The 17844-nt window shown below is 43.3% G+C and overlaps 1 protein-coding gene across 1 annotated transcript in view; it reads right to left on the minus strand.

The window, feature by feature from the left end:
* LOC141133958 (dynein axonemal heavy chain 3-like) overlaps window positions 1-17844 on the minus strand; it is a 3453856-nt gene that overhangs the window by 3107420 nt on the left and 328592 nt on the right. The window contains exons 5-6 of the mRNA XM_073623563.1: window positions 3131-3642; window positions 2672-2792 (exon numbers count right to left, since the gene is read on the minus strand). Coding sequence (XP_073479664.1) covers window positions 2672-2792; window positions 3131-3642 — 633 coding nt within the window. The remainder of the gene's footprint in view (window positions 1-2671; window positions 2793-3130; window positions 3643-17844) is intronic.

The raw sequence follows: 17844 nt of genomic DNA on the forward strand, positions 1-17844 counted from the left end.
TCCAGGCTTCCTAGACAGCTTGGTTACCAAGCATAATGTGAGTTTCTCTATCATATTGTGTTTGCTCACAGGCTTTTACCAGCATGGACAAAACAATGTATTTTGAAGGTAAATGCATCGTCGACAGAGCACACTATAAGGTTCTTAGAAAATGTAACATTATAACTCAAAGCTACTTTACTTACAAATTAAAAAAAAAAAAAGTAGACTTGTCTATTGTCCTACCTCCATGCTGGCCTGCCACCATGGAGATTGTATCTGTAATGTGTATTACTGTGCTCGTTACAGCTGTGACACTAATCTGCTTGTGCAGAGAAATACAAGGGGGTGGAGGAAGAAAAAAAGTGATAGCCTGCTGGCTTGTAGACTGAGAACCAAAACCTTTAGGCCAAGTCAAGGCTGAATGGAAATGACACCAGTAAAAGCTTCAAAGTTCTGTCCTTCATCAAGAAGGTATGTGGTTTTCCCTTCTTTCTAATGAAAAGTAGACTGTCATTAGGGATTCTCGTTGATCACTGTCTAACAGAGGAAGACCTTATACACAATGCTGGTGTCTGCCAAGCAGCCCAGAAAGCGTAACAGGTAACTATTGTTCCAGAGGCAGACATGAATACAATCAGCTCAGATTCTGACAGATCTCAGCAAGTAAATGCCAGGGCTTTGCTTTTAACTCTTAATTGACTATCTTATCCCCTGTAACCCTGCATTGGGTAAAAACTAGCTGACACTGAAATAGAAGGCAGTTAGTTAATAACAGATCCAGGAGGCAAGGCACATAAATTGTAAAGCATTGACACCACCAATGCCTATATTTTTTTTAGTGTGTATTTACACTCCCTTGTAGTACAGTTATCATCTTTGCTTAGAATAGCATATCCGTGTTTCTTTACACCAGCATAACCCAATGATTTCTTTAGTTACAGGTCTTTGAGTCTGTTGTATACTAATTTGAAGGGTGTTTTTATATTAAAATGTAATCATAATAAATATCCTGATCCTTCATGTAATGTATCAAGATGTAAGTGAATTTTATTTTCTAAAGGACCTACAAGTGAGAATATAGTAAAATAAATAAAATCATGGCATTTTAGAAGCACCAATGATAGGTACTATACTATACAAGAGAGTTCTACAATATACACTCTACTATTAATTATGTGACCTATTCTTTTTCAGAAAAAATCTTTATATATCACTTTAGGTTATTAGCTTCTTTAGGACTGAAGTAGACAAACCTTCAGTATACATTACACATATACATGACAGTTCTTATAAGTCTTATACAGATCAGTATAAGTCCAGTGCTCTTACATGTAAGCAGGATTATTATTTTCTAGATACATAAGAAGAATAGACAGGTCATTAAAATCCTTTTCAGAACAATACAATTGAATAAAACAAATGCAGATCTAAACTAACATTGCACAATAAATGACAAATGTTGTGACCTGCAGGAACTATTCAATTCACAGTTAGGGTAGATCAGTTAAACAGCCTGATAGTTGTGCTACATTCATTTGCAGATATTACTCCTCTATATGCACAAAGCATCCAGGATAGTGTGGACACTGGAAATACTGCCCTTACAGAAAAATATTGTGTCATTAGCATGCAGTTTATGAAACCTACTTAAATGAAACTGGACAGTTCTCTTTCAGCTATTGGTGTGTAAATATAAAGCATATTTTCATGTTCTGTTATCAGCTGCTGATTGTACAGCCTAAGGGAGATTGGTTTTGAGATGCATAGTATGACTCTATTGTCAGAAAATAGGCACCGCACTTGTATTTCAGCTTTCTAACCCCAGATAACCCTATACTAGTTACGTTTTGCACTTGGTTTGACAACCAGAAAGCAAGTATTGACAAAAGTCAGTGAATTTAATAATGTCATCTACAGACTATAAACAGACTAATAACCCTGCATAGCACAATTACAAACAATATGTTAATTATGGGCAAAATGATTGTCTTCCCTTTTGTTAATATAATGACTTTTTGAATACTGTACTTTTAAAAAGACTGTTATTTGTATTCATTCTGAGTGAATCCTATCCCTTTACTGAAGGATATCTATCCCCTTCTACTATATAATAAGTTTATTCTTGTTTACGTTTTTATCCAAATTTAATCCCCAGACTGGTAATTCTCTGTATCATATGAAGCAAGAGAGCATTATTTATAATGAAATCAGATGCTCTGGTGTGTGCCCTCCCTTTTTAGTTTCTTTGTAAAAACAAATGTATAGAAAACACAGTCTATTGCCCTCACATACAAAAGGGGAGATTTATTATTCAGAGCAGACCTAGTAATTATGAGATTCAAAGCATACTTGCTTAAACAGTGATTTGGAAACAGTATGATGAATGTGCATTTGGTTAGATTAATGGACCGGCTATACTTTGAACTTGTTGCTGAAAAGAACTGGGAACGCTTTGTGCGTATTAACTTTACAGTAAATCCAGCCAACTCTGGCTATTTTGGATTAGCAACTGATGCTAATCTAATGATCTATACACAATACACACAAAATGCTACTTTCCAACAGTTGTTGGAAATAGGACACTGCCACTTAGTAGCTTTACTTTAACAACATGGTCTAGAAGATCAGGATTGAAACATACAAAATACTGGTCACTAAACCTACTTTAAGGTCCTTTTCAATCACTCACCTGTCTAGGTGCCCTTCGTTAGGTGTAGCTGGTCTGGAGAGGCCATGTGTGGAGTAGGTCGATGGAGGAAACACCACATTCAGAGCTGCTGTGGTCACTGCATCATGCTGTCTCCAATCCTCTGCAGCACAACCTTCAATTTTAAGTTCAAAACAAAGCATTATGTCTGAATATGTGGCAAAAGTATTAGAAAATTATCAGTCTCTACATGCAAAAATCGAAAAAAGAAAAGTCAAAAGATAAAAAATATGTAACTCTTTGGCACATTCTGTTTAAAAAGGTCTTGAGCTTCATAAAGCAATATGTTAAAAAAAAAAAAGAAAGAAATCAAATTGTGCTTATTATATTGATCTTTTCTATTTTACAGAAAAATTATACTTTGAAAAAAGTGTTGATTTTATAGAAAAAGCACAGATAATTAGTGATATGTGTATTGTGTATTGCATATGTCTTACTTACCATGAGATATGTGCTTTGCTTTCTTGCGAAAATGTGCAGAGCTTGGCTGGCTTTCAGGCTGAGTGGAGTGTTTAGTCCCCTCCAGTTCTCCGTGCTGCTCTGCTGCAGGTGTGCTTAAAGAATGACTGGCTTTGTCTTGAGAGAAAGACAGTGGCCTGTGTAAGCCAGGGCTCTCTGCGTTGTCTGATGATGCTGGAAGAAGTGGCAAACTCCTAGGGGGAGACAGGTATTTGCTGCAGTCTGCAATCCAAACAGGTTCATTTGTGCTCTTATAATGACAGTCGCCTTGGTTTTTATGTCTCGAACTGTCTGTGCACTGAATCGAGGGATGTCTCTTCTTCTTAGTATTTATTTGCTTCTGGATTGGAGGGAGAGGTTCTGAGTTTCTCTGTCCAAGATCAAAGGCAGGCATGCAATTGGATGATGCTCTGTTTTCTGACTGGCATTCAGTTCCCCGGGTTGCTGCATTGCTGAAAAGCTCACTGTGGTCTTCATTCCAGGACCCAGGAGCTCTGTGTGATTTAAAAAAAAATAATTATTTAGGAAGCAGACTAGCTCTACACTCCTCCCCTCATCACATTCTTGTTTTTCTAGTGAAAAACAGTAACTATTTCAGCAAAGGGATCCCTTAATAAAACCAAGGTCGGATGATTTGAAAATAACATCATTTATGGTAACAAAACAATAATGATAACATCATACAAATTTATGAATTTTATTTCCCTGCAGTCACAAACATCAGACATTTACTCTAGAAAGAAAGCTGTTAGATCCTTCCTCCAGTTTCCATAGTGATTTCATTTTTCCCCCTTTTATCACAGATTGGCTGTGGAGCGGCTTGCCTTTGTTGCTTAAAAGGCTTATAGTACCAACTGTCAATATACAGAACAAGTAAACACAGCACAACGAACACTGCCAATTGTTGTTAAGGTCTCTGAATAGAAAGGTAATAAAATTGCTGAGTATGTGGTACAGTGCATATAGATATTGGCTCTTGTGAGTTAAAAAGTGTGTGTGTGTGTGTGTGTGTGTGTGTGTATATATATATATACATTACATATACACACACATGTATAATACATAGACACCTGCACACTGTATCATTCACAAACTAAGTCAGTAGGTTCACAATATAAAAAGAAAATTTAATTGAAAAGATTAAACACCCTTTTTAAATGAAGTTCCTTATTGTCACTTAAGATACCTGTAGCCAGGAAGCTTTGTATTTGGTTTAAATTGCAGCTTATTAAATTAAACTTTAAAACATCTTCTTCCCAATGAACAATAAATGACTGCATATTGTGTCATTACTGTATGCATTTATAGCTGGAGGGATGCACTGCAGATGTGCTAAGTAGCGTGATGCATTGAAAACGTTATTGTATTCCAGACATTATATAGCAGGAGAAAGCAATGGTCTTATTTCCTTTAAGCCTTTTTGGTCTTCAAAAAGGCAATTAGTTTGTGTTGTGCTATAATCACAATGTTGCATACACATAGGATTTGGAGAAGCAGTATGCATCCCTATTTTCTCTGCCTTCATTGTCTGTTTAAATGCTGTTTACAGGCTGGCTTTGTGTCTTCACTGCAAAAAGATTAGGATGTATAAAATCACTGGAATGCTTGGCTAAAAAAAAAAAAAAAAAAAAAAAACTCCCCAGTAATTTACTTAGCAACACAGAATGAAGTTGGACGCAACAGCTTGTGATTTGAAATGGTTTGATGTGGAGCACAATCTATAGGGTGAAATACAAGTCAATGAGTGACCTGGAAATTAGGTCCATATCTTAAACTTTGAAAATAAATGAATATTACTTGAAAGTGCCCCAAGCTGCATCTCATAATGAAACAAAAGAGAGCAATTGACACTATATATCACCCAGCTGTCATCAGGGATTGAAGGGAAGCAATGTATGAGTAGCAATACATCATAGTTGTAATTGAGATGCCTACACATAGAAAAAACTTTTTTCTTCAAAGTCATAATTTACAAGAAATAGGGCAATGAGTGATAACAATTGAGGATTAATATACAGATCAATGGATAATTGTGTTATGTACAAGTACTCAGGCCACAAAACTCATGCAGCTACTCACTGTCTGTTTCATTCTGCATCCTCAAGAAGCACTCCGTACAGCTCCTAGCTATATATTTAATAAACACACATAATGCAGAGAGTATGCTTGCCCTTGTTTGTTGAAGGAACCGTGCTGGCCTTAGATCAACTGATATACAGCTGTATTTTAGGGTGAAGCATCAATGATGTCCCACTCAGTTTAAGCCAGCTATACACATTTGTGGTAGAGCACTCACTATCCCAGCTGTGGCATGCAAAATTTAGGACCCATTCCTCTAATACACCAATGCCATTAGATAAAAAATCCAGATACAGAATTTCTTCACTCTCCCCTCCCCAGTCACTCACACAGTACATTGTAACATTTTGGTAGCTCATAAGTTGCAAGGAAACATCAAGGGGCTGATTTGTGTTAGACATTGGTAGTTATATAATTATGTAATCATGGGGCAGTAGATGCCATTCGTAGCTGAATGAAGCCTGAACACAAAGGTGTTGTCATCCTTTTGGTAATGATTGATGATGATGACATTGTTAGAAGGAGTACTATCGCTATCACTGTCGACAGTTCAACTGTTTTTAATATAAAATATGCAGCTTTTTCTGTAATAATTTACTGTCTCCCAAGCTTTTTCCCTAAAGAATCACCACTCCGTGATCCAGTGCCAGTCGTCTTCCTGTGAGCCCCAGGTAGTATGGGCACCCATGGGGGTGTGTCATTGCCTCACTCTTGGATCACAGCAGGATGTTGCAGAAAATGTGTTGGCAGTTCCTCTCTTTACATCAATGAGTACTGCTCATTGTCAGACAAGAGACAAAGAGCATGTCATGTCACTAGCAGAAGAAGTCTGATAAAATGGTATGTATACATGAAATTTACAACAAAATACATTCTTGAGTAGGACTTTAAGAATGGCCTACATGGACTTTGTTTAGAATGTGCAGACTAATTATTTACTTCCATGCACACAACATGCGTCTACCTTCAATACACACTAAATGGATCCAAACACTACAGGAAAGGCAAGCTATCTCAGACTCCTAGCTTTTTATTCCACGACTCTGAGGAATGTCAGAATTAGTTCTTCTCACCTAAAAAGTGTATTTTTTTTATGCCAAATCTTTAATACTCTAGATCAGACATCTAAAATATTATCAGGGAATTTAGTTTTCATTAGGCCCAGGGCGCTTATATCTTACAAAAAAATCATTAAGTCTCTAAAATCAGGATCACACATTACATGCAATAAGTGAGACTCTTAATTAATATGAACTTTTTTTTATTCGTTTTGTTTTGGAGTATACTATATGGGTTCAAATACGTCTTAGAGAAGGTCAATGCTCAATAAGGCCTTCCATCTCTAAGTACTTAGGAAGGTTCACAAATTTAGTTTGATTCTATATTTTCCTCTAAGTCAGTGGTTCTCAACCTTTCTAGTGCCGTGACCCCTTGATAAAATTTCCAAAGTTGTGGAGACCCCTAACAGTGAAATTATTTTTGTAGCGTGGCTTGTAAGCACCCACAGCAAGACAAGTAATTTGCACCCCTAACCCACAGACATTTAGTGCTCCCTGAGTCCCTTCCACTCCTACAGTATTAAAACCCCTTATGGTACATTTTAGGATGTATCACTCTCTTTGTTTTCCTTTCTTTCCCTTTTATCTCTCTCTATGCCAATTTCTTGTCCTCCCCCCATCCCTCTCTCTAGCCAGCTTTCTTGTTCTTTCTCCTATTCTTTCTCTCTCTTTTTCTTTGTTCCTTCCCCTCTTTTCCTCTCTCTTTCATGTATTCTCTATTTTTATTCCTTCTCTTACTCCTTGGTGGGGGGAATGGGATGAGTGGCAGTGCTGGCAGGTAGTTGGGATGAGTGGCAGTGCTTGGGGGAGTTCTGATCAGCCAACTTAAATGCTCTTGATCAAGGTCATCTGCTGATGTGAGAACTGTAGTGGGGACTTTTAATGGAAACTATAATCACAGGTAGTGTCACTCACTGTGTCTCCGGCTTCACTGTGTCTCCAACTTTGTGGTGTCTCGCAGCAGTGACACCTATGCCGAAATCAGGAGCTAGAGTCTCCTCCAGCCCCACCCACTTCACATTCCTCACCAGTCAGCTGACCTCTAGTTTCTGCCCCCCAGCCATGCTGTGAACTGAATGAGCGGCTGCAAAGAGGCTGAATGGGCGGCCGTAGGCTCCAGGAACAGCCCAGCTGGGTGACCACAGGCTCTAGGGACAGCTCTGCTGGGCGGCCACAGAAAGGCTGGGAGAGCAGCGCAGGCTTCAGGAACAGCCCAGGATTTGGTGACCCCTGGCAAATCATCATTTGACCCCCGAGGGGGTCCCGACCCTCAGGTTAAGAACCACTGCTCTAAGTATTCAGTACAAACATGTCACTCAATTGCCTATGAGAAGATCGCTTTATCTGCTGCCAGCAATGGATGTGTTTATTGGTGAAAATAAATGAATTTTTTCAAACTGACATGCATAGAAATGTCCATCGTCTGCCAAAAGAAATGTCACCATAAAGGTACCACATCATGCAGAAAACTACCAGTGTGGGAATCCTTAATTGTAAGCTTCTAATTCTGGTTTCTGGGCTTCATTCAAGCTACAGGGTAGCAAAGTTGAACATATTCAGTTGTTCTGCTAGTGACATCAAATCCCTCCCATACAAACATTTAGCTTAGGGGTTACAGAATGGCAACCTCAGGCTTACATGTTTTCAAATTTGTGTCTTGGCGTGTTATGCAACCTGAACAGGAGGACCTTCTTTGTCAGACTTTGCTTTGTACATGCATATAACTGATTACAAGCAGCATGTAAAAGGTTGTGCATTTAAACTCTATCATTGCAAATCTATTATAAGTTTTTGGACAAAATGTCAGCATTCAGGATCAAAATGTTCATAACATCCCCATGCTAGGTACAATAACCTAATCTGTTCGGTAATAAAAAAAACTGCATCTTTGCTGAGTAATAGATTTAATTCTCATGTTAAGGGCCCTACTAGAAGGGGACCTTTGGAATAACTTCAGTTACAAGTGGTCTGAAACCAATACTTGAAACCCAGGACTCCCTTTTCACATCCAGTCACAGGGGTGAGCTTCATCCCCCAAAACGTGACTCAGCACCATGCAGTTAGATCTTTCCTGGCATATGGCAAGTCTCTCAACACAGGAACTTTAGCTTCCACGTTATGCTGGCAGAGCCCCTTACGTGCGTGATCCAGGACCCATTTATTCTTTATCACAGTCAGAGAGCATAAACCTGCTATGCCAGACCTAGTTCCTCTAGCTTTAACCCCATCCTTTGCATAGCACATACAACACATTTTTCCAGCCCAATAACAGAACGATTAGTCGGATTTGGTATTGTCTAAAAGCATATATATCTTTACTTTTCAAATATAACAAAACAGGTTCTTAGAATAAACAAGGTTTTCGCCATCACTGTGGTAACAAAATATATTTGACATGGTAAACATTTTCCTCTATTAGAGTAGTCAGGTGTTCAATTAGTCTTCTCTGGAGGAATGCAATTCAGCTAGAAATTCTCCCTACTTGTCTTTCTACATAGCAGAGAATAAGTGTTCCCTAAGTAGTAACACTGAAGGTGACCACTTGTTCCATGCTCCCCAGTCTTTCTCCCTCATGAGAATCCCTCTTCTGTTCACTCCTCGGCCACAATTTCTTGTCTTGGTTCAACCTACCCTTCTATATACAGTGTACTCTATGCTTAGATGCCCAGAATGAAAAGCAATCTTCCTGGCAAACAAAAAGATGGGACCCTACACTTGTAATATACCATAACTTAAGTGATGCTATATTTTGTGGGAATGTGAGAGCTCATGCAATAATGCAGAAGTATTCTCAGCACACTTGTACATTATGGCAGACTTGCCTCCAGTTTGGCCTTTTCTATTGCTGACAGGCATGGCCCTCTCTATCTGTCCTGATGCTGATATCTTCCCTTACATTTCTCATGCATCCAGCATTGTTTCTCTTCAGCCACTAAGTGGTCACAGATGGGGTAACTTCTTTGCATGCAAGCTGAAGTTATCTTATCCCAACACCTGCCTCAATGGACCAAAAGTCTAGACTGCACTGCGCATGCATTGTATACACAAAAATAATTGTGTTCTTTAACAGATAAGACTTAAAGTCATATATTTAAAAACTCTACCCCCGCAATATTTTTTTCTGTCTAACACCAACAGCACTACATCCAAAATTAAACAATGAATTCTAATAAGTAAAATATGTATATATATATAACTATATATAGCATAGATATGTATGTATGTATGCATGTGTGTGTCACCATGAATTTGTTTGAAATATGATAATGCATGCAATAATATTTTTTTTTTTAAAACTAAACAAAAATGCATAAAAGTACATTGAGTGTGACAGTACAAAGTGTGTGACAGCACCTAGCAAAAACTACAATTAGCATAAATCTAAAATGTGAAAGAAGGTTCAAACATGTGAAATCCAATCCCAACTGAAAAGTCCTCCACTCCTGTAGAACCACTTGATCCAATGTAAACAGCAAGACACACTGACCACGTATGAATTCATCCACAGAGCCCATAAGGAAAAACGATTACCAGCGTATCATGACCCCCACTTACAAAGTGATCATGGTAAGCATGTTTGGTTAAATCATCTGTCTCTGCTCTCATACAGGTCATCAGATATCAGGCATCTCGCTTGTAAAAATTACCAGTGTGCAAGCATATAAAATAAATATAATGTACCATAATAGTGTAATTCCTCAAATAACACTTTATTAAAAGAAGTTAAAATCTCTCACATGTGAAATCAATAGTAAAGCACATCTCTGCAAAACAAACCGGCCACAATGTTGATCGGCAAAGCCAATGTGCATGATGGGGCATGGCCTGATATGAATGAAATAGAGGGATTTGAATTGCACTGTTCTATCAGGATCTGGAGAAAGTTAGGACACAGGAAACGTTCTTGCATCAAAAAAATCTAAATTCTACACCTAAAAATTGGCAATAGAAGGATCAAAATTGTTCAGTGAGGTCTGGCCAAATTTCGATCCATGTGTATACAGAAGTATATCATTAGATTGACTTTTGTCAAATGGGAATGTTGGAAAACTTTGTTGACCAGTGGCTGCAGCCATCAGCTTCCAGTTTTTTTTGTCAAAGCTTAATTGAACAAGCTGAAGTTAGAAGCTGATTGTCATGACCTTGCAGTAATACATTCATGACCTGTCTGTCTCTTACCTTGTCTATGTATCAGCCTTGAGGCTTGTACTCTCACACCTGCATGCTTAAGTAATCTTCCCTCTGTGTGGCTCCACCCTAACCTCAACAGGAACCACTATTTAACACCGTATTCTCCAAGCCTGCCTTGCCGTGCAATATTGTGTGTTTGGCTTCCTGTTTGCCGTGTGCTCTAAGTTTGTCTCTGTCTCTGTTACCGATCTTGGCGTGTTCCCGACTATACCTGTCTGCTTGTGACCCTGACCTTTGGCACGTTCTCGACTATCCCTGTTTGCCTGTGACCCTGACTTTTGGTGTGTTCTCTGTTATCCTTGTCTGCTAGTCGCCCCGACATTTGGCTACCTCCTTACTATCCCTTGCTGTCCTGGGCTGCTGTTTCCTCTCCATCCTCCTGTAGCCTACTGTGAGCTTGAGCTGGGAGACCCTGGGGGCCGCGACCTGGAGCCAGTTGCAGCCCAGTCCATCCTCACCACTAGAGGCTCTGGTGCACACCTACTGGCTCTTAGACTCCGCGCCCTGGGGAATCTATGCTCTAACTCACTGTGGGATCCGTGTTGGTGCTCCACAGCAGTCAGCCTTACGGTCCACTATCATAGCGGTGCACTCCTGACCCCAACGGGGTGCATCTGTCACCTGGATACAGGTGACCTAACAGTTTGCATGGCCATGGACCCGTCTGATGTGCCTCTACCTGCCGATGATCAGCTGCAGGGCATAGTCCACAGACTCGAGACCCAGGAATCTAATCAGACCCAGACGTAAGAGGGCGCTGGCCGCTGAAGAGACACAACCTGGACCAGGTGATGCGATTCCTTCAGGATTTGGCTTCCCGCTTTGAACAACTTCAAGCCTCCTTAGGCTCCCCGGTTCCACAACTGCAATCGGCTGCTGTATCAGCTCCGCTTACAGTCGCAGCCGCTAACCCTTTGCACATACCAGCTCCGTCCCATTACTTTGGGGATTCCAAGGCCTGCAGAGAGTTCCTTAGCCAGTGTACCATTCATTTGGAACTTCAACCCCAAAACTTCCAATCTGATCGGGCAAAGGTAGCCTATATTATTTCTCTCCTGTTGGGCGAGGCTTTAGCTTGGGCTGCCCCTATGTGGGAGAGGAAAGACCCAGTGGTTTCCAGCCTCTCTAATTTTCTGAAAATCTTCCGGAATATATTCGAGGGACCAGGTTGTGTCTCTTCAGCGGCCAGCGCCCTCTTACGTCTCCGCCAAGAGTCTGCTTCTATGGGACAGTATGCTCTTCGTTTCCGCATACTGACGGCTGAGCTGAGCTGGAACAATGAGACCTTAGTCGCAACCTTTCTGCATGGCCTTGCTGATAGAGTGAAGGATGAATTAGCAGGAAGAACCATCCCCACTGATCTGGATGAAGTTATTTCCCTGTGTAACCAGATTGATATTCGTTTTCAGGAAAGGACCCTAGAAAAGCGACGCCAGCACTCCTTGGTCCTTAGTCAGCCCGAGCTCCCCTCTTTTCGTCCTGTGGAGCATCTCCTGCCAACTAAGGAACCCATGCAGCTGGGCCAGACCAGGCCATCCCCCGAGGAACGTGCTAGGCACAGAACTCTGGGTCTGTGTCTCTGCTGTGGGGGCAAAGGTCATTTTCGTGACACATGCTCATTTCATCCAGGAAAAGCTCGGGTAATACATCTGGAAGGTGGAGTATTGGACCCAGAAAAGTCATCTTCTCATCTCCTTCTTTCGGTGTTTCTTCATGTTGGCGTTTCCTCCCACTCAGCCTTGCCTTATCTGGATTCGGGAGCCGCTGGCAACTTTATGGACTGGAGAACTGCATCTTCCATGAACCTTACCCTTTTACCCCTCACCACTCCATTGGTGGTCTCGGCGATTGATGGCACTGTTCTTCCAGGGGGGCCTATCCGCTTCCAGACCCCTCCTGTTAGGATGTCGGTAGGGATACTCCACCAGGAGTGGATATCCTTTCTTATCCTTCCTAAGGTCTCAACCCCTATCGTATTGGGGCTTCCTTGGTTGCAGCTCCACTCTCCACACATTGACTGGACTTCTGGGCAGATCCTGGCTTGGGGTCCCTCCTGTTTCTCTTCCTGCCTACTCAAGGATGCCCCTAAGGGGAGACTTCCTGTGGCTACCACCTCAGTATCCTCTGCCCTTCCCGCTGCATATAGCGATTTCCGGGATGTGTTCTGTAAAAAGTCAGCTGAGGGGCTTCCTCCTCACAGGTCCTTTGACTGTGCCATTGACCTTGTTCCCAGAGCAGCTCTACCCAGGGGTCGTACCTACCCTCTGTCCATCCCAGAGACCCAGGCCATGTCTGAGTATGTTGCAGAAAATCTCGAAAAAGGATTCATCTGGAAATCCTCATCGCCTGAAGGAGCAGGGTTCTTTTTTGTTGCCAAAAAGGATGGTACCCTAAGACCCTGCATTGACTACCGAGGCCTAAATGCAGTAACGATCAAAAATCGATATCCCCTACCCCTAATATCGGAACTATTTGACAGGTTGAAAAGTGCCTCCATTTTTACCAAGTTGGATCTCAGGGGTGCATACAATTTGATCCGAATACGGGAAGGGGATGAATGGAAAACTGCGTTTAACACTAGAGATGGGCATTACGAGTACTTGGTCATGCCCTTTGGTTTGTGTAACACTCCAGCGGTGTTCCAAAATTTGTTAACGAAATCTTCAGGGATCTGCTTTACCAATTTGTTGTCATCTACCTGGATGACATTCTCATCTTTTCGGATAGTCTGTCGGTTGACAGAGACCATGTCCGGATTGTACTTCAGCGCCTTCGAGAAAATAATCTGTACGCCAAGCTGGAGAAATGTTCTTTTGAATGTTCCGAAGTCCTGTTTCTGGGATGCTTCGTCTCTAACTTCGGTCTTCGTATGGATCCTGGGAAAGGTCTCGGCCATTACCAACTGGCCTCTTCCTGCCGGCCTCAAGGCCACGCAGCGCTTTCTTGGGTTCACTAATTATTACAGGCAGTTCATTAGGAATTACTCCTCTATTGCTGTGCCAATTATCGCCTTGACCAAGAAGGGTGCTAATGCCAAGGAGTGGTCCCCCGAAGCTGTCTCAGCCTTTCATGATTTGAAACAGGCCTTCATTTCTGGACCTTTGTTGAGGTGACCTGACCCGGGGGAGACGCTTCCTCAACTGGGGTGGGAGCTGTGCTTCTTCAATCCTTTGGGAAAAAACGTCTACCATGTGCGTTGTTCTCCAGAAAATTTTCTCAGGCGGAGAAGAATTACGCTATTGGTGATCGGGAACTTCTTGCGATTAAATTGGCGTTGGAAGAGTGGCGTCATCTCTTGGAGGGTTCCCCAGATTCCATAACAATTTTCACTCACCATAAAAATCTGCAGTACTTAGAGAATGCCAAACCATTGAATCCCAGACAAGCCAGGTGGAGTCTCTTCTTTTCTCGTTTTAACTTCACCATTACATTCAAACCTGGTTCCTGCAACAGTCGGGCTGATGCACTCTCTAGATCTTTTGACATTCAGGATGAGGAGCCTACCATTGAACCTGAGCTGATTATCCCTACTTCATGCATCCTTGCCCATTCTACCACCCTGAAGTCAAAAATTCCTCCTGGCAGGACCTTCGTCCCCACTGAGCTAAGAGCTAAGATCCTTCATTGGGGACATGACTCCAAGGTGGCAGGTCATGCTGGGTTTCTTCGATTCTTCCTCCTCATCAGTCACCACTACTGGTGGCCTACTCTCCGTTCGGATGTCAAAGACTATGTAAAGGCTTGTCAGGTCTGTGCCCAGTCTAAGTCCTCCACACAGGCTCCTGCTGGTCTTCTCATGCCCTTGCCCATTCCCAAGGAGCCCTGGTCTCACATATCCATGAACTTCATCACCGATCTTCCACCTTCTGAGAAGGATACGGTCATTTGGGTGGTAATTGATCGATTCTCCAAGATGGCCCATTTTGTTCCTCTTCCTGGTCTCCCTTCTGCTCCTGCCTTGGTTCCCATTTTCGTACGAGAGATTTTCCGTCTTCATGGTGTCCCTTCCTATGTCATTTCGGACAGGGGTGTTCAGTTTACTTCTCGCTTTTGGAGAGCCTTTTGCAAATCCCTCAACATTACCTTGGATTTTACCTCTTCTTACCATCCCCAATCCAATGGCCAGACTGAAAGGGTTAATCAGGAGTTGGAGGTCTTTCTCCGTACCTTGGTCTCGGCTCATCACGATGATTGGGCATCATTACTCCCGTGGGCAGAGTTCTCCCACAAAAATCATGTCAACGTCAGTTCTCAGAAGACACCCTTTGTCACTGTTTATGGAAGACATCCTCAGTTCCCTCTTCCTATGACCTGTTCTTCTGACATCCCAGCTTTGGCTACTGTTCAGGAATCATTCAATTTCTTGTGGGTTGACGTTCATGATTCCCTCCAGAAAGCTGCCAACAAGTTAAAAAGTTTTGTTGACCGTCGCAGGCGTAAGCCGCCTTCTCTACAGCCAGGAGACAAAGTCTGGCTTTCTACCAGGAACATCAGACTCTGGGTTCCTTCTCTCAAGTTTGCCCCGAGATTCATTGGTCCTTACAATATAAATTCTAAGCTGAATCCTGTTTGTTTTAAACTCCAGATCCCTAAAAGCCTCAGGATCTCAAGCTCCTTTCATGTATCCCTTCTGAAACCTTTAGTGTTCAATAAGTTCTCTCGACCTCTCCCTACGTTGGCTCCATTCTCTGAAGATGATCAGGAGTACGAGGTTAGTCAAATTTTGGATTCTCGCTTCTATAAAGGTGTCCTTCAATATCTCGTGGATTGGAAAGGTTTCAGTCCTGAGGAGAGATCTTGGATTTCTGCATCTGAAGTCTTCGCACCTCTTCTTCCGAGGAAGTTTCATTTGAAGTTCCCCTCCAAGCCTGGTCCAAAGCGGGGGAGGGGGAGGCCTCGTAAGAGGGGGTGTACTGTCATGACCTTGCAGTAATACATGCATGACCTGTCTGTCTCTTACCTGGTCTGTGTATCAGCCTTGAGGCTTGTACTCTCACACCTGCATGCTTAAGTAATCTTCCCTCTGTGTGGCTCCACCCTAACCTCAACAGGAACCACTATTTAACACCGTATTCTCCAAGCCTGCCTTGCCGTGCAATATTGTGTGTTTGGCTTCCTGTTTGCCATATGCTCTAAGTTTGTCTCTGTTACCGATCTTGGCGTGTTCCCGACTATCCCTGTCTGCTTGTGACCCTGACCTTTGGCACGTTCTTGACTATCCCTGTTTGCCTGTGACCCTGACTTTTGGCGTGTTCTCTGTTATCCTTGTCTGCTAGTCGCCCCGACATTAGGCTACCTCCTTACTATCCCTTGCTGTCCTGGGCTGCTGTTTCCGCTCCATCCTCCTGTAGCCTACCGTGAGCTTAAGCTGGGAGACCCTGGGGGCCTCGACCTGGAGCCAGTTGCAGCCCAGTCCATCCTCACCACTAGAGGCTCTGGTGAACACCTACTGGCTCTTAGACTCCGCGCCCTGGGGAATCTATGCTCTAACTCACTGTGGGATCCGTGTTGGTGCTCCAGGGGACCTGCCGTCCTGAACCACCCCGAGTTCCATCCACAGCAGTCAGCCTTAGGGTCCACTATCATAGCGGTGCACTCCTGACCCCAACGGGGTGCATTTGTCACCTGGATACAGGTGACCTGACACTGATTGTTTACAACGCACAGCTGTACCAGATTTTGCACACTCCAGTTTTAGTAAACCAACACCGATGTATTGTAAATAAATCCCAAGTATAATACCATGTGCGTGTTGCATGAAAGGAAAAATATATTTAAAGTACCTTTGCAGATTGTGTATCAGCATAAAGCCCCATACACACAATAGGACTTTGTACAAACTTTCCCTTGGATTTTTGTACAAAGGGCGTTGGCCAGAAGTTTTTCTTGCATACAGACGGCAGGACTTTTCCAGCCAACTTTCACAAATCATGTGGTTTTTCAGCTCTTTACCACCACCCTTAGGTCAACTTCTGTATTGTTGTCTGATATTGTGTCAATCTCGCCACTTTTATTGGCGAGATTGACACCTTGCGAGCCGGGTTCACACTGGTGCGGGGATCCGAGTTGGATGCCCGCCAATGCCAGGCACTGTGTTTGGTATGAATCTTGAGGGGGAACTCCACGCCAAATTTTAAATAAAAAAACGGCATGGGTAACCTCCAGGGGCATACCAGGCCCTTAGATCTGGTATGGATTTGAAGGCGAACCCCTACGCTGAAAAAACAGCATGGAGTTCCCCCCCAAAATCCATACCAGACCCTTAACCAGGCACGCAGCCCGGCCGGTCAGGAAAGGGAGTGGGGACGAGCGAGCGCCCCCCCTCCTGAGTCGTACCAGGCCGCATGCCCTCAACATGGGAGGTGGGTGTTTTGGGGGAGGGGGCTCCCTGCGGCCCCCCACCCCAAAGCACCTTGTCCCCATGTTGATGAGCACAAGGGCTTCTTCCCGACAACCCTGGCCATTGGTTGTCGGGGTCTGCGGGCGAGGGGCTTATCGGAATCCGGGAGCCCCCTTTAATTAGGAGGCCCCCAGATCCCGGCCCCCACCCTTTGTGAATGAGTATGGGGTACATCGTACCCCTACCCATTCACCTAGGGGAAAAAGTGTCAAGAGAAAAATACAGTACACAGGTTTTTAAAGTAATTTATTAGGCCACTCTGGGGATCTTCTTCTGACTCTGGGGGGTCTTCTTCCGACTCCGGGGGTCTCTCCGGCATCTTCTCCCGGTGTCTGGATCTTCTGCCAGCTCCTCCGCTATCTTCTGCCTCTCTTTTGCTAATGGTGGCCCGGACATCTGGATTGTCTTCTTCCCTATTCTCTTCCAGAGATGTTGACACGACGCTCTCTCCGGCTGTAATGCTGTCTGTGCGCTCTGCTATGACTTATATAGGCGGTGACCCCACCCCCCTATGACATCACAGCCCCGAAGCATGCTGGGACTGTGAGGTCATAAGAAGGCATGGTCATGTCATCCTATGACCACGCCCCCTTATGACCTCACAGTCCCAGCATGCCCCGGGACTGTGATGTCATAGGGGGCGGGGTCACCGCCTATATAAGTCATAGCAGAGCACACAGACAGCATTACAGCCGGAGAGAGCGTCGTGTCAACATCTCTGGAAGAGAAGAGGGAAGAAGACGATCCAGATGTCCGGGCCACTGCTAGCAAAAGAGCGGCAGAAGATAGCTGAGGAGCCGGCAGAAGATCCAGACACCGGGAGAAGACCCCCGGAGTTGGAAGAAGATCCCCAGAGCGGCCTAATAAATTACTTTAAAAACCTGTGTACTGTATTTTTTTCTTGAGACTTTTTTCCCTAGGTGAATGGGTAGGGGTACGATGTACCCCATACTCATTCACAAAGGGTG

This window comes from Aquarana catesbeiana, linkage group LG03 (assembly GCF_042186555.1).
Source record: "Aquarana catesbeiana isolate 2022-GZ linkage group LG03, ASM4218655v1, whole genome shotgun sequence".
Lineage (NCBI taxonomy): Eukaryota > Metazoa > Chordata > Amphibia > Anura > Ranidae > Aquarana > Aquarana catesbeiana.